Source organism: Herpailurus yagouaroundi, unplaced genomic scaffold (genome assembly GCF_014898765.1).
Source record: "Herpailurus yagouaroundi ecotype Mexico unplaced genomic scaffold, PumYag 187, whole genome shotgun sequence".
NCBI lineage: Eukaryota > Metazoa > Chordata > Mammalia > Carnivora > Felidae > Herpailurus > Herpailurus yagouaroundi.
The window spans coordinates 29,052,503-29,077,502 of record NW_024412418.1 but is presented as its reverse complement, the minus strand read 5'-3'; the positions used below and the strand labels follow the sequence as shown (position 1 = coordinate 29,077,502).

General features: G+C 38.5%; 1 protein-coding gene across 2 annotated transcripts in view; it reads left to right on the top strand.

Annotated features, from left to right (window-relative positions):
- Nucleotides 1–25,000, top strand: part of NELL1 (neural EGFL like 1) — a 901,918-nt gene that overhangs the window by 860,202 nt on the left and 16,716 nt on the right. For both annotated transcript variants that reach the window (XM_040495621.1, XM_040495620.1), the window contains one exon: nt 15,492–15,685. In XM_040495621.1, the coding sequence (XP_040351555.1) occupies nt 15,492–15,685 (194 nt within the window). The remainder of the gene's footprint in view (nt 1–15,491; nt 15,686–25,000) is intronic.

Genomic DNA, 25,000 nt, shown 5'->3' with positions numbered 1-25,000 from the left:
GCCTGGTGCTTATTTAGACTCTGGGGCCGTAAAGAGTGATGGCGCCTGGTTCCAGAGGCCATGGAGGACGATTTTGCATTGCGTGAACAGTCCCAGTGGGAGTTCTGAGAAAGGGAAACATGTAAGGAGTCTAGAGCATGCAGGGGCCTGGTATGGAGGGAGTAGCAGTTGGGTAACACAGAAGGAAAAGGCTGGTGTGTTCCCTGAAAAGGTGCTTTGCAGTGCAGTTCCAGTTTTCTTTAAGTCTTCCCTGTCATTGTGACCTTGGCCTTTTTTGGAAAGATTAAGTTACAGTAGAGGCAACTTTGATTTTCTCTTGCATAGAATCTTGAAGCTTGCAATGTGCCAAATCTTTAGTATGTTTGAAATGACTTGGGTTTTTGTTGTTGTTGTTGTTGTTGTTGTTGTTGTTGTTGTTGTTTTACTTTTGTCCTGAATAGTTGATAGTCTCAACTGGGTGACAACAAAATGAGTGCAGTATTCCTAAAAAAGAGTCTCCTAACATTACTTTTTGTGAACTCAATTCCATGTAGCTTAGGGCAGTGGTTCTAGAAGTGTGATCCTTAGACCAGTAGCAGCAGCATCGCCTGGAAAGTTGTTGTAAATGAAAACTTTCTACCTCATCCCAGACCTTACTAACTCAGCAAGTCTGGGGACTGGGCTGGTGATCTGTTTTTTTTAACAAGCCCCATTTAGTTGATTCTGATGCCCACTCACGTTTGAGGATCGCTGTCTTGGAGGTTTCATTGAAAGCCTTCAGAGGGCTCTGTGAATGCCCTGAAACTGAATGCAAGTTTGTGTATATATGTCTACATGAATCCTTTGGAGGAAGGGGAACCATAATTTTTCACTAGAGTCACAGATCTTCCCCCAGCCATGTAAAAACCACCATTGAAATACCAGGATCCAGCCTCGGTGTTTCCAGTCACCACCCTGATTTAACTTCTTGTTGTTTTTCACCTGGGGATCTACAGTTTGATCTCAGGGGATGTTCACTTGCCTTTCTCGGTTTCTGAACACTTTTTGGTATTGAATTAATTACACGTAGGTGTCAGCTTCCTGCCTCTTATAGCACAGTGTAAACAATTGTTTCATCACAGAAATTTCTGGCTTGGATGTCTTAGAACCAAAGATCATGTCTGTGCAACAACTCAGAGATCAGCATCTATGACTTCTTTGAAATAAATATTGAATTGTTTGTTTTAGTCTGAGATTACTTATGCTGCTGTGAAATATTTACCTCTGGATTTACGAGCAGGGAATTTTAAACGATTATACTCAAACCAAACAAAGCACTGTCAACAGAAAAATCACCATTCACCTTTTCAGTGAGCAACTGTTGAGAGGGTCTGGTCTGTGCTAGTCCATGTGCTAAGTTTTAGGCACACAGTGAGACACACATTTCACCCTTCTAGTCTGAAACTGGGAAATAGGAAGGGGCAGGAATTGGGGGAGGATGAACTGTCGAACAGTTAGATATATAAATAAATAAAAATAAGAATCGTAGGAAAAAAAATGGTTTTTTGGGTTAGGGCATATGGGGATAGCAATGTACATAGGAATCTTTCACAGAAAGTAGGATTTTTTTTTCCACCAAGTTTATAGGATAAGAAGGAATTTTTTCCAGGGAAGAGTAGATATTAAAGTAAGTTTTCCAGGCAGGAATAGCAGTCTGATTGGAGCAGAGTCATGAAAGAGATCTAAATGTGTCCAAAGGATGGTGACATTTCCAGGGTGGATAAAGTACTTGATATATATGTGAGTGTGTTGTAGGTGGGGAAGAAGAAAGGAACCTTGTATATAGAGCTAGAAGCCAGATGATAAAGGGTCTTGTTTTCTAAGCTAAGGAGCTGAAAGTTGTGAATCTTACTTCACAATATCACTGTCTCTCAACGTTGAACTATTCACCTGTATAAATTGCTATAAATATTTAGCTGTAAATAAGTAGTATTTCTTACACGATTTTAAACCCTCTCTCATATGTGTATCATTTTGATTTTCCACACCTATGCGGTTTTGCTCTTCCTATTCCTTTTGCTTGGAATGTCTCTTCAGAGAAAAGCGAGGCCATCAGAATTAGCTGTCTATTGATCGTGATCCTCAACACGCAGCTACTGTGTGATCACATTTTGTACTAAAGTTCTCACAACAACCCTGGTATTGGGGTATGATTCCCCATTTTACAGAAGGATAAAATGAAGAACACAGAGGTCTACCACACAGCAAGTAACAATTTCTCAGCCGAGAAGTTGTGAAGTGACTTACTGAAGCAGTCAGTTTAGAGGCAATATCTACATAGAATATGGGTTCAAGTTTAATTTTCTGTAGATTCCTGGATGGTTGCTTTGTAACAACTCCAACTGGGTCATCTTCCTGCTTAAAAAAAAATTCTTGAGATGAGAGAGTGGTATGATCAGGTTGTTAATGTTTGAGGAAATATCAGCAGAGAAAACAGTTAAGATGCTATTATAATGGCCCCAGCAATAGAAACAGAGAGGAGTGTAAGCCACATTACTAGAGTAGGTGGTGAGGATTCTAATTGGTCCCATTAACTATTATGGGTTTTTTTTTGTTTTTTGTTTTTGTTTTGTTTTTAAATTTTTTTTTCCAACGTTTATTTATTTTTGGGACAGAGAGAGACAGAGCATGAACGGGGGAGGGGCAGAGAGAGAGGAAGACACAGAATCGGAAACAGGCTCCAGGCTCTGAGCCATCAGCCCAGAGCCTGACGCGGGGCTCGAACTCACGGACCGCAAGATCGTGACCTGGCTGAAGTCGGACGCTTAACCGACTGCGCCACCCAGGCGCCCCTAACTATTATGTTTTTTAGAGAGGAAGCTTGCTGTCCTTGTTTTATTATTTTTAATAATAATTTTTACATATAGTGAGCATTAATTAATACTTTGAGAATCTGTGGACCAGTTGGTGTATTGGAAATTGACCATTTAGCCTTTGCAAGATATCACTATATCCATTTTCTGTAGAATTGGTAACCCGCCATAGTATGATTGTAGCAGGATTCTCACACAGAGAATTGTGACACTGAAGCTTCTCTTTCCAGGAAGCAACTTTATTCGTGCCAACATGGCTGTTAGGTTTGTACCCGAAAAACTGAACCCCTGAATACCACGTGGTGTAGTTTTTTATATTTTTTCTACTTCTTTTTCTCCCATATATGGTAACACACAAGCCTGCAGTCTGATTAAATGGTCTCATGTTACAAGGTCATAAGAGATGTCACATACGCGTGTAGCCAGGTTGCCTTGAGGGTTTTGGCTTTTTTTATCCATTTTCTTTTCTTAGGAAGGAGACCCTACCACATGATGACAAGCCAGACCTAAAGTCAAGATGCCTGTATTTGCATCTTGACTCAGGAACTTACTGGCCATATGGCCCTATGCATGTTGTTACTTGACCATGTATTGCCTTCTGCTGTGCTTCTTATACTGGGGTACAATTGTCACTGAAAGCATGCTGCTACATGAGAAGGTACATCAATCTAAAAGAGGAATCTTATTCTACTCAGTGGTTTGAGAAAAAAATGATCTATCAAAACAGTCTGACTATAGAGGGGCAGGCAAAAATAGTTTCTAATAGAAAACATTAAGCTTCAAATAATTTCAGACTCACTGTTTCCCCTTTGTGTATGTCCAGGATTCTGAGAAATGGGTGGTCATTCCGTTCTGCCATAGAGGTAAATTTGGTAGAAACATTTGAGAAGCAATGATTATTTGGCCCTCAGTTCAATTATCTTTTGAGTAGAGATGATGGTAAGGCTAACATTCTACGTTTTTTTTTTTTTTTAAAGAACTAAATCATGAATTTTAAAGGATTTTGAAACTTTGAAGAATATGGGTATAAGTATTGTAAATTATCATTATACACAATAAAATGATACAAATCTTTGTTTCACAAAGATGTGTTAATAATGATGCAATAAAAGTACCTGGGGATGGCAGGGACACCAAAGCTTCTGCAGGTCCCTGAGTCAGATACACGGAAGAGATTATCTGCCTCACCCTGTTAAAATTTAACATTCCCAGGAGCAAGAATTCTATTTTATTTGCTGTGGTATTCCCAATGCCTAGAACAATTACTGGCCTATCCTATGTGCTCAATAAATAGTTGTTGAATAACTAAATTAATAAAGGGACTTAGAAATCATTTCTGTTATGAATGAGGACATTGGTCCCTAACTGCTACTTACTCTGAGGAGCTGAGCTGGACCACAGAGGAACTGCAACAATTCATTTTGTTTATCCTCTAGCAGCTTGAGTGGTGTCAAGTATAAAGAAAACTTTATACTTTCTTTACTGAGTGGTAAGGACAGATTTTAGTCAATAACAATTATTACAGCAGGGAAGAAGGTCCAGCATGAATTGAACTCAACTTGTATTTGCGCAAGGTTACTGGGCTTTTTAAAAGGAGATTGAAGGAGTTGGGGTGGGGAGAATAGTGGGGGCTTGAGTAGAGCCAGGAGAAGGGGAAATTTACAGAAAGCAGGAAAGGCCATTGGTCCAGGTGAATCCCATCTGGGTTTATTAACCAGTTCTTGTTGAAGTTATGCCCCTAATCTTCCACAGAGACTGGACATAGGTGCCATACTATGTACAGGTGTTGGCTGAAATAAATAGGGAGCTTTCTGGGCAGCTGTGAGCCTTCCCATGCAGGAACCTAAGGGGGGTTGAGCCGTGATCTTAATGATCCGCTCTTGAATGTAAAAGCTATGCTACTCTTCGTTCAAACGTTTTAACATGGAGGGATGTGGTGGACAAAATAATTTGTGCTGAGAGTCTGCTGTGTTTATAGGCCAAGGTTGAGGCCCAGTCAAGAGGAGGGCTCAGAGGAGCCTGATGAGAGTTTGCTCAAAGAGAGAATCTATGTTAGTGGCCTCCTTTGCTTTTCCTTGCAAACCAACAAAATTTTGGTCTTTATAGTTTTACCTCCCTTAGGGTAAAAAACACAGAAAAAAAATCACAATAAACAGAACTTGTCTCCTAAAAGCCTAGAGCAGAGTGGGCTGAAATCTTTTACTCCTTGTTTCATTTTCCCTTGACTCCACCAAATGCCTTCTAGATCCTTCCAGAGAATTTCCCTTCAAAAATAGAAGGCAGCCCTAAATCTGTTTTCACTAATTCAGTTGATTAGGAGAAGCAATATGAAGAGAGGAAGAAGATCCAAGAAAAGAGATCATCCAAGAAAACACACCATGAGATGACATTAAGGTTTATTTTTAGCTTGTTGGTTCTCTCAGTAGATAATGGCCTTCTTAGCACAGTTGTCCAAATTGTTATCCTTCATCAGTGTCCTAACTCTCCTTCTAGTGGAAAAGAGTTTTTGGAAGAACTTGACAACTTCCTAGAGATTAGGGATCAAAATAAACAGAGTGGTAGAAGGAGACAATAAATAATCGGCATAGAAGGTTCTGAATTCTTAGGTGCTGTAATCTGACCCTCTTGTTCTTTAGACTGAGATCTGGTTTTAGAATTGTACCATTGACAATGTTTGCTTTTTATAATGTTTGTTTATTTATTTATTTTTGAGAGTGAGAGAGTGACTTTAGGGAGGGGAAGAGAGATAGGAAGAGAGAGAATCCCAAGCAGATCTGTGCTATCAGTGCAGAGCCCAACATAGGGCTCAAACTCACGAACTGTGAGATCATGACCTGAGCCAAAATCAAGAGTCAGACGGTCAACTGACTGAGCCACCCAGGTGGGTGTTTTTCTTTTTTTTTGTTGTTTTCTTTCTTTTTTTTTTTTTTTTTTTTTTTTTGACCTTTGAATTCTATGTAAATTGTAGGATGTTTCTGGTAGTAAATGAAATTATTTTGTAACCTGTCTGTGCCTAAAATCTTCCCTTGGCACAGAAGACAGAAGAAATTCTTTCTCATCTGACAATTTGTTTGAAAGAATGATTTGTCAAAATAGTTTCGGTTTCACCCCACCTGGATTCCCCATGTGTATTTGTCCCCAAGGATTACATTGTCCAAGGCTTCAATGCAGACAGAAAAACCATGTTTGTCTCTTCATTACTTTCCCTCTTTGGCACCTGCTTGTAAACACTCATTAAGAGAGACAGGTGTTTCAATAAATATTGACTGTCTAAGCAAACTGTTTAATTCTAAAAAATCTCTTTGTCCTCCTGAAGCTGGATTCTTCCATTCTCCTCTTTCCTGTTCTCCATCTATTACCACTCATATTCTAACACTGGAATTAGAGGCTCAGTCCTACAAAGGAAAAAGTAATCATACCATCTGGAAATGGACAAGATCTCAGAAAATACCTTCTACAACTCCTATACTTTACCAAAGAGAAAATGGAGGTCCCTGAAGGACAAGGGTTTTGTTTTGTTTTTTTTAAATCACAGCTCAACCAGATTCAAATCTAACACATGTTTATGCATTTCTTAGTAAGAAACAGACCCTATAAAGATGCTGTGGGAGACACAAAGATACATAAGACCAGAATATGCCTTCTGTTTTTTTTTTTAATTTTTTTTCAACGTTTATTTATTTTTGGGACAGAGAGAGACACAGCATGAACGGGGGAGGGGCAGAGAGAGAGGGAGACACAGAATCGGAAACAGGCTCCAGGCTCTGAGCCATCAGCCCAGAGCCCGACATGGGGCTCGAACCCACAGACCGCGAGATCGTGACCTGGCTGAAGTCGGACGCTTAACCGACTGCGCCACCCAGGTGCCCCAAAGAATATGCCTTCTGAATGAATAAGGAAGATAGAAAACACAGCTCTGCATACAAGGTAACATAAAGGAGATATGAAATTAAAGTGGAAGAGGGTAATTTTTTTCAGCTGAGGGTGAAATTTTGTTACACGATAAAATGAATATAACAATAGAACATGTATGACCCAGTGTTAGGCATTTAGCAACTTGTAAAACATAACTGTTCCACTCAGGGATGCAGAGGCCGCTAGAACATAACCCACCCTCTCACCTATAAGCAGATATATAAAAACAGAAATCTAGGGTTGCTGCCATCAGCACTGTAGTCTCTGTATGCAGTAAAATTCTCTTTGGATAGCAAGTATTTCAGTATTTATAGATTTTTTATTTTCGCCACTGGTCAGAATCGTATTGATTTTGAACACATTTAATCACTAAGTAAAGAAGCATGAGTTATTCATGGCAGAACGTAAACCAACTTGGTTAATTTAGGAAGCTATTCTGCTTTTTTGCTACTCTTGTTTTCTAACCTAGAATGAATTGTTTTCTCCATCTGCATCAGAACACCCAAATTTGCACAGCCTATAAATGTGGTCTGTGACCAAACCACCTTCATCAAGTGTCAAAAAAAAAACAAAAAAAACCAAAAACAAAACAAAAAAAAAAAAACCAAACAACTATATCCTTTTAATAATAGTCACTGAGGGGCGCCTGGGTGGCTCAGTCGGTTAGGCATCCGACTTCAGCTCAGGTCACGATCTCGCGTTCCGTGAGTTCAAGCCCCGCGTCGGGCTCTGGGCTGATGGCTCAGAGCCTGGAGCCTCTTCTGATTCTGTGTCTCCCTCTCTCTCTGACCCTCCCCAGTTCATGCTCTGTCTCTCTCTATCTCAAAAATAAATAAACTTAAAAAAATTAAAAAAAATAATAGTCACTGAATATTAACACCAGATTTACTGATCAGGGTTCAGGGAGAGCTTAGAGTGTTAGCATTTCTGGCTTTGGCTGGCCAATGTACTGATCAAATCCATGAGAATTTGTGTGAGAATTTAGAATTCAAGAGGAAATCCTCAGTGAACAGATGAAGGTGTCAGCTTACAAAGAGCTCAGGACTGGTGGTAATGATTTGAGTATATCCTGAAAAGATGGGCCAAGGGAATTCATGAGATGAAATGAATGCTATGAAAGAGGAAAAATACAGACACAGTATGAACAAGAACAATGATAATAGCAGCTAATCATTTTTGAGAAATTACTACATGATAAGCATTGTCTTATATGCTTACTCAAATTATCAGATTATCCCTGGAGGTATTTTTTTATCCACACTTTTCAAATGATAGGACCAAGGTTCAGAAATGTTAGGTAAATCTACAGTTGCAGGGATGGGACTAAGGTGCAGGTGACTCATTTGTCTCCATTTGCCTAGAACTTTCCTAGGTTTAGCACTGAAAGTCACCTATCTCAGGGACTCCCTCAGTCCTAGGCCAACTGGGACAACTGGTCACATTAACTGGCACCTAAAGCTGCTGGATTCCAAAACTTAGGCTTTTCGTTGGTATGTTATGCTGCTTCCTCTGAGGGGGAAGAAAGCAACAACCAGAGATGGAACATTAGAAAAATTGGAGACGTCTCCACACAGGGTCCTTACTTGTTGGACCATATCTGTATTTGCCTATTTTATCCCCGGTCCCTAACACTATGTCTAGGAAAGAGTAGATGTTCAATAAATATATTTGTAGTTAGTAAATTAATGATTGGTGATTAGTGATTGGAGGAATAAAGAGGTAAGAAGATGAACAGGGCACTGTCATACCCCACAAGGGTCAAGAAGAGAGCATTTAGACTGAAATAACAAATATTGTAACATTTTTTTTTCATTTTTTAATTTTTTTAATATGAAATTTATTGTGAAATTGGTTTCCATACAACACCCAGTAATCATCCCAACAGATGCCCTCCTCAATGCCCATCACCCACTTTCCCCTCCCTCCCACCCCCCCATCAACCCTCAGTTCTCAGTTTTTAAGAGTCTTTTATGGTTTGGCTCCCTCCCTCTCCAACTTTTTTTTTTCCTTACCTTCCCCCATGGTCTTCTGTTAAGTTTCTCAGGATCCACATAAGAGTGAAAACAGATGGTATCTTTCTCTGTATGACTTATTTCACTTAGCATAACACTCTCCAGCTCCATCCAAGTTGCTACAAAAGGCCATATTTCATTCTTTCTCGTTGCCTAGTATTCCATTGTGTATATAAACAATTTCTTTATCCATTCATCAGTTGAAGGACATTTAGGCTTTTTCCATAATTTGGAGTTGTTATAATATAACAAATATTATAATTTATTAAAGGGTGATGATTTTGCAAACTAAGAGTTGTGAGAAACTTCAGGATTTAGGCTTCAAAGAGAGGGTCACATGGAAGCTTGCAAACATTTAGGAGAGGGTGAAGATGTGTAAATGGAGGTAGCAGCTAGTGGTGGACACTGTGGAAAAAAAGACCTGGATCTAGGGAATGGCTTAGGAAAGGTTCAGCCCAAACAAGGTGTTTTTCTTTTTCCTTTGCTTAAAGAGAGGGTCTGCTCAGTTAAAGGAAAAAGGGAAGACTCATTGGAGAGTAACAGAATTACACACTGATGGTAAGAGACACACTGTAGGAAAGGGTTTCTTCCTGGAGGAGGCTGGAACAAAGAGGAGTTAACACTGGAGGGACGTTGGAACTTCTTCCCAAGAGGTACATAACAGCATCTCAAAGAGACCAAGTTGTAGCTTACTTTTCTTTTAGTCTTTACCTTTTCAGGCTGAACCCCTCATGTTTCATTAAACTGACATGAGTTTAATCCCTCTTCATGCTGATGGAGCTCTTCTGATGGTTCCAATGTGTATCAACCTCATCTTTAGTAGTCTGTGTTCTAGTTTGGGACCTGAAACTTTCTGTGCAGGTTAAAATTTCATTAGCCTTGTATTTTGCAAGCCACTTCAGACCTTGGATTTCCTGTTTTGTTTTTTGTTTGTTTGTTTGTTTTCCACTTAATTTTGCTGATGCGCAGTGTGTATATTTTTCCCTGTCATTTTCTCACTGCCCCTGTAAAAGAGGCAATGTTACTTTAGCTATGGGAGAGGCAGCTGCACTCTATCTGGTCTATCATTAATAAACCCCCAAGCTCTGTTCTCATTTCCAAGCTATTAATGTCTGGTAATGATTTCCAAGTCAGAACACACACAGCTGATATTCAAACCCCAGGTTAAATTTTGTTTTCTGACACATCACCTGTTTTGAGTTTGAAAGGAAGACTAGATGGGATATGAAAGTTATTCAAGAAAGTGGAATATGGGATAATGAAAAAATTGACCTGCTACCAAACCCCTGACAAAAATGTTTCTCTTGATCTCTGAAATCAACCTGCAGAACTTTTAGCTCCTGAGGCAGGTACCATTACAGTTGTTATGCTATTAAAATTTCTGCAGAGCCATTTTTCTCGAAGGGTAGGGAAACTGTTCGAGGCTAGGTTGGGATTGGTTTGATTGCTGCTGATATAAACATTTCTGAATTGTGTTTTCTTACATGCCCAAATAACCTAAGAACCTCAAATTAAAGAACAAAGCAGATTGACTAGGCACAACCAGACTTTTTTTAAAAGCAAAATTGAGTATAATAATAACAGCTTTCAGAAATTGTGAAAATGTCAATGCAAGAAAATTAGTTCTAATGTAAGCTTAGCCATAGAATTTTATTGAGGAAATTCTCATCTGAGCATGGAACATTTAAATAATTAATTTACAAGGAGAAACACAAGGAAATCGCAAAAAGCCATTACTTACAATAAGAAAAAACAAGTACACTTTAATGATTATAGATTTGAGTATGGAATATTTTGCCTGATTTTTGTTTCATTGCCTCTTTGTCATTGGAGGCCTGTCAGATAATTTGGTAAGTATCATGGGTGAATGTCTTTGTGTTTGCTCAGCAGAGAACAACAGTTGCAATATGTAAATAGGGTGCCTCCTCCCTTTGGATGCCTTGGGATATGTATAATAGATTAAGTTGGCTTTGTGCAGAGCAAACAGGTCTGTATTACCAAGAATATGAATGATGTTGGTTTCCATAATTGCTAACATCTGGCTTTCCATAAATCTGTTAAACTGCATGGAAGCTGAATTAGATTTCTGTGTCATAAGTAAAGCAATTACATGGAACTTTTAGACAATATGGTCCTATATTCAACTGCAAAATCCTTTCATTTTGGAGCAGCAAAAGCAGATCCAGGGTTTTTTTTTTTTTTGCGCACACTAGGTGTGTTCATCTTTATGCTCAGGTTTCTTAATTGAGAGAGAAACACTGCCAATATGCTTACAACTTTGTAAATGAAAAAAATAATTAAATGTTAGAAAAGCATGTTATAGTTGGCCATTAATTGCCAATTTAGAGAGGATTTCAGAGAAGACCTTAAGTTAAAGATTCTTTTGCAGCTACTGTTGGAATCTTGAAATTACTCTTCCAGACATTTTCTGAAGTGCTTTGTTAATGGGCCTTCCTCTGTCCTTGTCCTCATGCATTTGACAGGAAACCGGAGTGGGGAGGGAGGAGGGAAGGTTGCCTTCCTGTTTCAGTGTGGTTACTATTTTGCCATATTTATTATACTATAAACCAGACTTATGGGCTTCCCCAGATGAAAACTTAACAATAAAATGTGTTCCCTGAAGGGGAAGGTTGTGGTTCTGTCTTCTTCTTTCTGAACACCCAAGAGACCAAATTTTAGTAAAATCGGCTTTATAATAGTAATGGTCTATAAACTTCCCGGATTAAGTAAGTTAAGTGAAAACACTGTACAACCACAGTGCTTTCTGTTGTACTTGGCACTGAGAAGAGAATAAAGAAAAAAGATTTAGTCCTTGTTCTCAGTGAGCTCACTATCTATGGAGATGGATATATTAAGTGTGTAAGAGCTAAATGCAAGGATAGCATTGTATATAGAGTACAGAGTCAATAGTGACTGTTTCACAGAATGAAGAATGGTGATGCTTGATCTTGATTTTGAACATGACATAGGAATGAAGATATTATAGGAAGGGAACTACTTACTTTGTAAATTAATTTATACACCAACCCATTCCATGCAGACTAAGAGGAAGGAGAGAAGGGAGAGGGAGAGTACTCCCATAATGAGAAAAGGCATAGAGGAAACAACATGGACTTTTTGTGGATAACCCATTGCTTTTGAACAAAAAGGGGAAGAGACAGAAGCTAACAACTGGAATGTTAGATCAAGGCTTATATGCTGGGAGCTTAAATCATCTATTATAGACATCAGAGGACGACTGAGAGGTGGTAAGCAGGGGCGTGATATGGACAAATTTGCTTTTTAGAACACCAGTCCCTTGCGGAAGGTATTTAGAGCAGTCATTCTCATCTGACTGAACAGAGCCCCAATATCTGGATCCTACTTTATATACCAATTAAATCAGTTTCTAGTGGCAGTGAGCCCAGGCACCAGTACTTGTTAAGAGCTCCTCAAATGTGTCTACTGAGCCCACAATTGAAAATCATTGGATTAGAATGAGAAGTCGCTGGAGTCAGGGAGACCAGATAGGAGGCTAATGTATAGTCAGGGACTGGTGTGAAGATTTGAGTTAACACAGAGTTCAGAGAAATCTGAATATTATTTTTTATGATTCCATGTGTTATCTATCAAGTTACTCTCTATCTGTATCTCCCAGACATCCAAACTAGATTGTATCTGTGATTAGAGAAGAGTAAGACCAAATATTTTCATTGCCACTTTGAGCAAAAGCCAAGGAGTGAGAATAATGCAAACATACCAGTTTAGTATTGTTCCAAGATAGGATCTACCACCAACGTTGTCACTGCAGTGGGAGTTTAAGGAAGTGACTGATTACTATGAATTGGCATAATATTGGGAGATGCTTAATTGAGGAGGTAGGGCTTGAACTTTGTCTTAAATATCCACATTCTTTACATCAAGAAATATGTGAGTTCTTATGTTATCTACAATTTTTAAAAGACCAGAAATTCATTGGGTATGGTTTTAAACAGGGGATAAATAAGTGTCAGAGAGGCTAAATAATGTGACCAAGGACATACAGTGATATGTAAAATGCCTTTTATGTAGTAAGCACTCAATTAAATAGAGAACTTGTTTTCAAACATGGGTTGCCTGACTCCCACATCCAATGCCACTCTTAATTGAGAAGAGTTAGAAGAAGACGACTTGGGAGACAAGAAAGGTTTCCAGGTAGGAGCACCATATGGTCAAATGTGTGGAGAATAGCATGGACACAATGGAACAGTAAAGACATAACTGAGGTCAGATTGTAGTTGACTGGGAATCTGGGTATTGCAATTTGGGTTCATTTCCACAGTTTTTAAAGGAGGAATCATGGGGTGCCTGTGTGGCTCAGTTGGTTAAGTGTCTGACTGGCTCAGGTCATGATCTCATGGTTTGTGAATTCCAACCCCTCATCGAACTCTCTGCTGTCAACGCAGAGCTCACTTCACATCCTCCAACCCCCTCTCTCTCTGCCCCTCCCCTGCTTGTGTGCTTGTCTGATTCAAAATAAATAAATAAACTTAACAACAACAACAAAAAGAGGAATCGTTGTTAATTAACTAAATGTCTTGACTGAGACTACATTTAATGAGACAAAGACAAAAATCTTGGAATAAAGTATTTGAACTCCGTAACATTTTCTACTTTGTACCTTTACTGTGAAGCCAAATTTTCCAACAGTGCATGCAGTCAGTAATAGAAGATAGGTCATTTATTTCTCATTATTTTTAAGTCACAGTAGTTGCAAAATTATAGAAAACTTTGAGTAATTATGTAATTCTCAGAATTTCAACTAAGGATACTAAAAAGGATCCATATAAGATCTTATGCTTGGAAGTGGGTTGCAATATCTAGAGGGTTAATAGTTGAAAGTAGATAAAACCACAGAACATTCTAGTATTCTGAAAGATGACTTTAGACCTTGAGTTGGTTCAGAAAAGAACTCTAGAGCATGTGTTAGAAGGCCCAGGATACCACCTTTGCTTCAACGTGGTACTAGATGTGTGACCACTTATTCATCTCTGTGCCTTAGTTTCTTATTTTGTAAAACGAAAGTAACTATTTCCGTCTTGCAATTATATGGCATAACTCCTGGAAAAGCTTCAAAAAACTTTGACACACTATATAAGTATAAAGCACTAACAGTAAGTATATATTATGCCTTTAAGCACTATTGCTTGAGTACTTTAGGAGAAAATGCCACTTAGAATTATTTTTTCTTTAATTTAGCTGATAACCCTCAACCAAATGCCCACAACCCATACATATTTAACATGAAATTTAGGAAGTAGAGTAAGTTAATTCATACTGTTTCTTTTTTTTTTTTTTTTTTATGTTTGTTTATTTTTGAAAGAGAGAGTCGGGGGGAGGGGCAGAGATTAGGGAACAGAGGATTTGAAGTGGGCTCTGAACTGACAGCAGAAACCCCAATACGGGACTTGAACTCACAAACCGTGAGATCATGACCTGAGCCTAAGTCGGACGCTTAACCAACTGAGCCACCCAATCACCCCAATTTATAATGTTCTTATTTTAACTTACTATAGGGATTAAACTTCCTGATCAGATGCCTAACAATAGTTATCTATATGTCCTTCTAGTGTTTCTCCTTGTTACCTACATAAGGACAATGTCTTAAATGTCATTGTTAACATTTATAATACCTAGTGTTCAAAAAAACCTTGTGCACAGAAGGATCATCTGAAGGATATTTGAAGGACATAGCACTAGATTGACCAGTGGAGTTCAAGACTATGATAAACAAATGACCAATATCTTTAAATCATGTAAAGATTGTCACAAATAAGAAAACTCAAGTTGACTTTTCTTGAGTGGTCTCAGAACTAGCACCAATAAGTAGGAGTTCTAGGAAAATATATTTCATTTCATTTAAGGAAGACATTTCTAAAAGAGTTATCCGATGGAATTGGCTGCCTTTTGAAGTAATAGATTGCCCACTGGGAAGAGGCTTAATCCAGGACTGGACAGCTATGTGTTTGAGATGTTAAGGTCACTCAAGCTTTGAATGTCTGGGAAAGCTGACTGGATTTTTGCTTTCCCTCCATATTTAGCTGTCATTAAAAAACCATAAAATATATGTGTGTCTTCCATCCTCATCCATGCTATATGTACCATAGCTCTAAGATGTTTTTTTCTGGGGACAAAAATGCTTCTGACCATTAGGATGGAGAGGATTTGATTAGGCAAGGCAACTACCAAGAATTAGTCCCTCTTCTTTCACCCTTGGCCCCAGGATCTGGGGGAGTCTGATTGGTTCAAGGTTGCCCTAATTGCCCACTTACTCCTACTCAGTGGATGATCTATTCACACCTTTTCTAAAAGACCCAGATCTGTATAGGGTGTATCCTCACTGTTAATGAATTAGGACTATTTATGGCCTCTAGATGGTACAGCTCTCGAGAATATCCTAAAACTGGATTAGAGCTGCTACTGGATAATTTAGTAATTGGAGTCCAACAGCTGCAGGTTTGAGTATGAGACCTGCCACCTATTAGCTATATGACCGTAGGCATGCTATTTCATTTCTATGAGCCTCAGCTTCATTATTTGCAAAATATAGGAACAGATTTTCCTACACAGAGCTGCTTTGCAGAGTAAATGAGATAATGCATGTGAACAGCTTGGCACAAAGTAAATGCTCAGTAGTATTAATGCTATTGTAAATGACTATTTTCTAATCACGGTCTTGGCTAAATTGTAAAGCTCTGTGCCTTCTTTATTGCAGACATTGATGAATGTGCCTTAAGAACCCATACCTGTTGGAATGATTCTGCCTGCATCAACCTGGCAGGGGGTTTTGACTGCCTCTGTCCCTCTGGGCCCTCCTGCTCTGGTGACTGCCCTCATGAAGGAGGACTGAAGCGCAATGGACAAGTGTGGACCTTGAAAGAAGACAGGTGCTCTGTCTGTTCCTGCAAGGTGAGACTAATACAGTGCGGCAGGAATTGTAACTGTTCTTTTCCTCCCTTCACTCTTCTCTTCCGCCCCACCTCTTTCCCCCAGGTGTTGACTTGCTGGTCTCCTGTAGTTTCTGAAAAGGCTTCTCTCATTCTAATCCATGCTACAGCTAATGATGATGCTGAGTGGCAGGCAAACCTGTTTTGGATTGATCATGCCATTAGTGAGAAGTGAGGTGTGCAGTTGAGAAGAGACTGCAGAGCACGGGGGGAGTAGGGCAGAGAAACCAATGTTGGTGCTCCCACCGAGAGCCTGCAGTGCCTTTCAGGTTGGTTGGGTGAGAGATTTAATGAGCTCTCATTCCACACTTACACAGACTTGCTGATTAAAACTACTCTTTGCCTGAAATGATCACCTGCATGAACTTGCTTATTTTCGTGGTAACATCATCCAGAAAAGCAAGGCACATAGGCTTGCTTCCAGCGGTCAGAGATAGGTGGACCTCTGTTCTGAACAAATGGAAATGATAGTATGAGGCCTTCTGATAAATGATGTCTTCTTTCCGTTCTCACTGCTGGGCTGGCTATTCCTTACATTAAGTTGTTTGGAAGTGAGTTTAATGCTTATGAAAATAAGCCTGTCATCCCCTGGTTTTAGCTTTATGCTTTGCAAAATGGGCCTATTAAAATGTTTGATTTCCTTGTGCTTTATTTTTTCTTTTGTTGATCTTGCTTATTCATTTTCCTTTGAAACTGCTTTACTGTAGCTCTTGCATTGTATTTTTATGTCTGTGGATGGGACTTTTTAATCTTGGGCTTTATGGGCATGGGAACCACAAGCAATGACTTGTTTAGTAGTCTCGTAGGGAGCTGGTGTCCTGATAAATTCAGAGAGCTCCCTGGGAATAGAGTGGAAATGAACCTTCATTCACCTGTCTTCAAGTCTACCATACCTCCAAAGGACCTGGGAGCACCCATTTAGGAGAGCTACATTACCAAGTGTTTAGATCATTACTCCATCATGCTCACTTTTTACCTTATACATGCATCTGGTTCCACACTTCCAAACACAGGTCCAGTGACCCCATTTACTGAGCACCTCCTCTGTTCCAAGCACCCTGTAATTTAAAAACAGCATCACACTTAATTCTTATAGCACAGCTTTGGAAGATACAGTTTCTGAGTTTTAGGGCAAGTAATGTACCCTAAATATCACAATACATAAATATCCAAGCTGGGACTTGAACTCTAGTAGTTTGCCCCAAATTTCATAGTTTTCTTATTCTGCCACAAGTCCTATAACTCTCCACAGATGATATCTGCTCATGTATTTAAAACTGATTAGGGGCGCCTGGGTGGCGCAGTCGGTTAAGCATCCGACTTCAGCCAGGTCACGATCTCGCGGTCCATGAGTTCGAGCCCCGCGTCGGGCTCTGGGCTGATGGCTCAGAGCCTGGAGCCTGTTTCCGATTCTGTGTCTTCCTCTCTCTCTGTCCCTCCCCCGTTCATGCTCTGTCTCTCTCTGTCCCAAAAATAAATAAAAAACGTTGAAAAAAATTAAAAAAAAACTGATTAAATAGGCAATCTAACCTGATTGAGCTCAAACTGTAACCTTAGTACTGTATTAGTGACACAAAGGGCAAAGTTTTTAACAGAAAGAAAAGCTTGTTGTGGTTTAAAATAGTTGAGAAAGGTATATAGAAAAGGTTGGCAGTTAGGTCTCCATTCAGCCAGCAAAACAAGAAGGAATTCCTTTATTAGTGCTTTTCTAGAAAATATTGTTTTTCCCAAACTTACGAGGATGATCACAACCTGACCCGGAAATCCTTTTTAGGATTTGCAGAGCCCCAGTCTCTGGAATCAATAAGAGATTTTTGTTGAGTCTTGAGTAGTGTGTGAAACCAAAATATCTTTTTCAGTTTTTGTTTTATTTAGGCCCATGGGAGGGAACTTAGCAATCATTAAAACTTCCCAAAGTTTCATTAATTAATTATGCTAATAATCCAAGCAATATAAGTTGATTTATTCTGCTTTGACTCTTTAAACTCTTGCCAAAGTCAGAGGATTAGACTGAAATTCCACAAAAAATGAACAATCCTTGTAACCTTATATTGTTAATATAATGGCACCTCTATCACCACCCCACCACCTTATGAATAAAGTGCAAGGAAGATTTCCTTCTTTGTTTCTTTGTTTTCCAATTGCATTTATTACTCATTAATAGCATAGCTTCCAAGAACTTGTGGAAGGAGAGGACAGCTTTGATTTAGGAGACAAATTAAAGGGGTGCCTGAGTGGCTTGGTGAGTTAAGTGTCCGTCCGACCCTTGGTTTTGACTCAAATCATAATCTCAGTTTGTGAGCTTGAGCTCTGCATTGGGTTCTGTGCTGACAGCAAAGAGCCTGTTTGAGATTCTCTCTCTCCCTCTCTGAACTGCCTCCCTAGCCCCACTCAACTCTCATGTACTGTCTCTCTCTCTCTCTCAAAAGAAATAAAACTTTTTTTAAAAAAGAAACTAAGTTAAAAAAATCTCCAAAAAGTTCTTTAAAAAAGAAACTAAATTAAAAATCCTAAATCAAATTCTGTAGATCACTCTCAAAAAAATGAATTTGTGACCCTGCTTTTTTCTATTATTTGCATCTAGAAATATGTTAATCCAATTTCATAAGTAGTAGCTCCAACACATAAGCATCCAAATGGACTATAATGGCATCATCATCTTTGAGGCTAAGAAGTCAAAATTGAGACAGAAATACTGGCTGTTAAACCATACTCTTGTTTTCAAATTCAAATAAAACTAAATCACATAATAGCAGAATTATACAAGCCAGCAAAGGGTCAAGGTTTACTATTCAAAGAAGCAGAGTCAAACAGTCTATGGATTCAGGGAAGTCCCTAGTATTTTTCATAAAACTAGAACAAATAACCCTAAAATTTTTATGGAACCACAAAAGACCCCAAATAGCCAAAGCAAACTTGAGAAAGAAGAACACAGCTGGAGGTATCACAATCCCAGATTTCAGATATACCATAAAGCTATATTGATCAAAACAGTGTGGTACTTGCACAGAAACAGACATATGTCACTGGAACAGAATAGAGAGACCAGAAATGTATCCACACTCATATGGTCAGTTAACCTACAACAAAGGTGGCAGTCTCTTTAATAAATTATGTTGAGAAAATCGGACAGCTACATGCAAAAGAGTGAATCTGGATCACTTTCTTACACTTATATACAAAAATAACTTGAAATGGATTAAAGAACGAAATAGGAGACCTGAAGCCATAAAATTCCTAAAAGAACATATAGGCAGTAATTTCTTTGCCATCAGCCTTAGCAATATTTTTCTAGACATGTCTCCTCATGCTAAAGGAAACAAAAGCAAAAATAAACTATTAGGACTGTAACAAATAAAAGCCTTTGGCACAACAAAGGAAACCAGCAATAAAATGGAAAGGTCTACTGAATGAGAGAAGATATTGCAAATAATATATCTGATAAAGAGATAATATCATAACATACAAAGAACTGATACTGATCACCAAAAATAATCTGATTAAAAACGGGCAAATATCTGAATAGACATTTTCCAAATAGGACATACAGATGGACAGTAGGCACATGAAAAGATGCTCAGCATCATTAATCATCAGGGAAATGCAAATCAAAACCACAATGAGATATCACATCATACCAGTAAGAATGGCCAGTATCAAAGAGACGAGAAATAACAAATGTTGTCAAGGATATGAAGAAAAGGAAACCCTTCTGTACTCTTGGTCGGGATGTATATTGGTGCAACCACTGTGGAAGTTACTCAAAAATTAAAAATAGAAATACCCTATAATCCAGTAATTCTACTGGGTATTTACCCAAAGAAAATGAAAATGCTACATTGGAAATATATATGCACTCCTGTATTTATTGCCACATTATTTAATGTAGCCAAGATCTGGAAGCAAACCAAGTGTCCACTGATAGATGAATGGGTAAAGAAGATTTGGTATGCATATGCATGTATGAAATGTTGGAATATTACCCAACCATGAAAAAGAATGAAATCTGGCCATTTACAACTACATGGGTGGACCTGGAGAGTATTAGGCTAAGTCAAATAAAGATAAATACCATATGATTTAACTCATGTGGGATCTGGAAAAAAAATGAACAAACAAAAAAAGAAACCTCATAATAAAGAGAACTGATGGTTGCTAGAGGAGAGGGGGTTGAGCAGATGGGTGAAATTAGAGATAGAGATTAAGAGGTGTAAACTAGTTATAAAATAAATAACATGGAAATGAAAAGTAGAGCATAGGGAATATAGTCAATAATATGGTGATAATATGATATGGTGACAGATGATGACTGTTCTTATTGTGGTGAGAGTATTGAGTAATGTATAGAATTATAAAATCACTATGCTGTACACCCGAAACTAATATATTATTGTATGTCAACTATACTTCAATTAGAAATTTTAAAAATGCTCAGGTGATCAGGAGAAAAAGTGGCAGCATCATGAAATTCTCAGGCAGTTTCAGAAAGAGCCACCTTCATTCAATGATGACCAGAAAGAAAACAAACAAACAAACATGGGAGTTAGGCATAGATATTACAATAATGGGAGTGTGGAGTACAAATTAAGAATACGTACTTGAACAAAATTAGATCATACATTTGAAGAAACATTTAGATAAAACTTCTTTAGACCCTCAAAGAAATTACAGCAAGAATTCCAACAAGATAGACAAAAAGGCAAGAGCATTAAACGAGAAGGAGAAGGAAAGCAGCTCCTGGAGAATGAACTGAGGGGAAAATCTCTGCACTATGAAGACTACCTCAGAAGCTTCTTGGAATCAAACCAGTACTGCTGCCACAGAGATGAGGGGGGAAAACCCACTAAGTATGAAAGGGAAAGGTGGAGAAGAAATATGATTACGTGACAGATATGGAAGCTGACAGTAATGATTTAACACGTAGTGGGTTTTCCTGAAGAGAACACAACAAATGCAACAAAACCAATTTCATAGATAGAAGGATGACTGATTTGTACACCAAAAGAGTTCTCTTACTATAACAAGACCAATCAGTACAAAGCCATCAGGACCAGTACTAGTGCCATAAGCATCAGGACAGCATAAGGTCAGCATATCCTGGGAAATTTCAGGTTGGCTTCAGACTTTCCTCCAAAACTCAAGATGCCAAAAGACAGTGGAAAAATTATTTGCAGACTATGGTAGGGAAAGTCTTTGAGCTAGGCACTCACAAATACTTCTTACATTGTAGGCTTTAGTTGATGGAATACATATTAAAAGAAGAATCAAAGAATGTAGGACTATGAAGAGAAAAAAACTATACAAGCCAGATGTCAGAAGCCACTCAATCTCATACACGACCAGTGTTGTCATATCATAAAGAGATTAATAACTTTTTTATTATGCTTCAAAATTGTCCTTCAAAGAGAGACTATAAATGAAATGTGTCCTGGCATGCTAAAGGTGAAATTGGTGCATTTTTCCCTAGATTATATTAGCCACTAAATTAAAGTGCTTTTATCTTCTTATTTTGACCCAGTGTTTATATTATCCAAGGACAATAAGCCTCTTTAGGTAGTATTCAAAAGAAATACTCTGCTATATGATTCCTGTATTATACTTGGAAGATGGAATATCATCTCCCTCATTTAGACTTAGAAGAAAGTTGAATTTAAACGTAGACAAAGCCAGAAATCAACCTTTCTCACTCTACTCTTATTCCTGGGTTCTTTTCTCTTCCCTTAAACTCCTTGGAATATGCAACTTCAAGGCATTCCACCAGGAATGAGAAGACCTGGATTCTATTCCAGGCATTGCTAGTAATTGGTTTTGTGACCTTGAGCAAACAACTTAGCATCAGAGCCTTTTTCCTCAGCTGTACAAATGGCTAGATGATATCAGAAATTCTTTCTGTCTCTAAAATTCTGTAAGTCTGGAAACTGCTAGTGACATTTATACCCTCAGTATTTCTCTCTCACCCTTTCCAAAATGTTTTAGTTTGTGGCTTAGTATCATTATTCATATAGACCTTTCAAATCCTTTCCAGGATTTTCTTTTTTGTTTCTTGCCAGCAGCTGGCATTTCTACATTTACTTTACAATAAGTATTATGTATACATTTCTTTGCATATTATACATTGAAATAGGATTAGTATGTCATCATGTACAAATTATTCTTTCAAATTCTCTAAAATACAAAGAGTGATAATTTGGGTCAATTTCATATTTGAGGGTTTAAATATTTAAATGGTTAAAAAGTAATCCAGATTTCACAACATTGCATCTTTCCACAAGGTTTCAGCTATTCTAACACCTGCTTAAATATGTCACGCACTTCAGGATGTCTGAATATCACTAGAGAGCTGAGTACACCAGCATTAGTCTTTTGAGTTCATTAATTTTACGTACATAACAGTAGGAATTTTTCTTAAAACATAAGTTTTACATGGAAAGGTTCAAACCTATGCTGAATATTTATTGCTTTTGTATTCTGTCATCTAATTGTGTTATTTTATATTTTTTAAATATGAAATACAGCATGAAAATTATAATGTTAAATTATTTTAAGTATATTTATTTCTTTTGAGAGAGAGAGAGAGAGAGCGAGCAGGGGAGGGGCAGAAAGAGGGAGAGAGAGGATTTCAAGCACAGAGCCTGACATGGGGCTTGAACTCACAACCATGATACCATGATCTGAGCCGAAATCAAGAGACAGATGCTTAACCAACTGAGCCACCCAGACACCCTGAAGATTATTATATTGAATCACTATTATAAATATTATGTTAATATGATAAATATTCAACAGAAAGGATTGATAAATACTAGAAAAAATGGTAAACTTGGAGTGAGACCTTTCAAATTCTTTCCCTAGTTTTTGGCTCTCTATATAAATTTTTTTTTAATATTATATTTGAGAGAGAGAGAGAGAGTCAGTGAGTGAGTGGGGGAAGGGCAGAGAGAGACAGGACAGAATCTGAAGCAGGCTCCAGGCTCGGAGCTGTCAGCATAGAGCCCAAAACAAGACTCAAACTCAAGAACTGTGAGATGATGACCTGAAATGAAGTCAGATGCTTAACTGACTGAGCCACCCAGGTGCCCCTGGTTCAATATATAATTTATGGTCAGGCTTACCATGACAAGAAAAAGATAAAGAACCTGCAATAAATAATTAGGACATCCATGAAAAAGGGCGTTTAAATAGGTACTATTGAATGATAGTACATAGTATAGCCCAAATAATTTCTCCTGTAACTTAGCCACATATTATCTTAAGTTCTGATAAGATTTAGAAAAGTTAATATGATTTATAAAGGACACATGGAAATTAAGACAACTGGTGGGGAAGAGACAGTAGGGGGAACAACGTTATTGGATAATTTGTATAGATACGGTTTGGCAATCTCTTCCTCAGCCCCAGGATCTTCCTTCTGTCCTAAGCATGGAGGTAGAAATGAGGGAACATTTCTTTTGTGTACTTGTAAGTACCTGCTCATACTTTGAAAACAACCTCATGAAGTAAATATTAATATTACTTTACAGAAGAAACAAGACACTCAAGTTTCACACAAGTAAGTGGTGGCAGTAGACCTGAAACCGAGATATCCATGACAAAATTCCAAGGTCTCTAGTTAGAGAAATGGGTTCCCAGCCTTACTGCTCCACATGGGTGTGGTTCTGTGAACTCTGCAAGATTCTTTATGTTTCTGAGCCATGTTTTTATAAGTAAGACTGGGTTAATATGTGCAGACACATTTGCTGTGAGAGTGAATTAAGATCAAGATAAATTTGAAGTACCTAGCTCAGAGACTTGCAGAGAGCTGTCTCTCCATGACTAATCACTTACCAAAGAAGACTCAAAGTTCTTTTTTTTTTATATGAAATTTATTGTCAAATTGGTTTCCATACAACACCCAGTGCTCATCCCAAAAGGTGCCCTCCTCAATACCCATCACCCACCCTCTCCTCCCTCCCACCCCCCATCAACCCTTAGTTTGTTCTCAGTTCTCAACAGTCTCTTATGCTTTGGCTCTCTCCCACTCTAACCTCTTTTTTTTTTTTTCCTTCCCCTCCCCCATGGGTTCCTGTAAAGTGTCTCAGGATCCACATAAGAGTGAAACCATATGGTATCTGTCTTTCTCTGTATGGCTTATTTCACTTAGCATCACACTCTCCAGTTCCATCCACGTTGCTACAAAAGGCCATATTTCATTTTTTCTCATTGCCACGTAGTATTCCATTGTGTATATAAACCACAATTTCTTTATCCATTCATCAGTTGATGGACATTTAGGCTCTTTCCATAATTTGGCTATTGTTGAGAGTGCTGCTATGAACATTGGGGTACAAGTGCCCCTATGCATCAGTACTCCTGTGTCCCTTGGATAAATTCCTAGCAGTGCTATTGCTGGGTCATAGGGTAGGTCTATTTTTAATTTTCTGAGGAACCTCCACACTGCTTTCCAGAGTGGCTGCACCAATTTGCATTCCCACCAACAGTGCAAGAGGGTTCCCGTTTCTCCACATCCTCTCCAGCATCTAGAGTCTCCTGATTTGTTCATTTTGGCCACTCTGACTGGCGTGAGGTGATACCTGAGTGTGGTTTTGATTTGTATTTCCCTGATAAGGAGCGACGCTGAACATCTTTTCATGTGCCTGTTGGCCATCCGGATGTCTTCTTTAGAGAAGTGTCTATTCATGTTTTCTGCCCATTTCTTCACTGGGTTATTTGCTTTTCGGGTGTGGAGTTTGGTGAGCTCTTTATAGATTTTGGATACTAGCCCTTTGTCCGATATGTCATTTGCAAATATCTTTTCCCATTCCGTTGGTTGCCTTTTAGTTTTGTTGCTTGTTTCCTTTGCTGTGCAGAAGCTTTTTATCTTCATAAGGTCCCAGTAATTCACTTTTGCTTTTAATTCCCTTGCCTTTGGGGATGTGTCGAGTAAGAGATTGCTACGGCTGAGGTCAGAGAGGTCTTTTCCTGCTTTCTCCTCTAAGGTTTTGATGGTTTCCTGTCTCACATTCAGGTCCTTTATCCATTTTGAGTTTATTTTTGTGAATGGTGTGAGAAAGTGGTCTAGTTTCAACCTTCTGCATGTTGCTGTCCAGTTCTCCCAGCACCATTTGTTAAAGAGACTGTCTTTTTTCCATTGGATGTTCTTTCCTGCTTTGTCAAAGATGAGTTGGCCATACGTTTGTGGGTCTAGTTCTGGGGTTTCTATTCTATTCCATTGGTCTATGTGTCTGTTTTTGTGCCAATACCATGCTGTCTTGATGATGACAGCTTTGTAGTAGAGGCT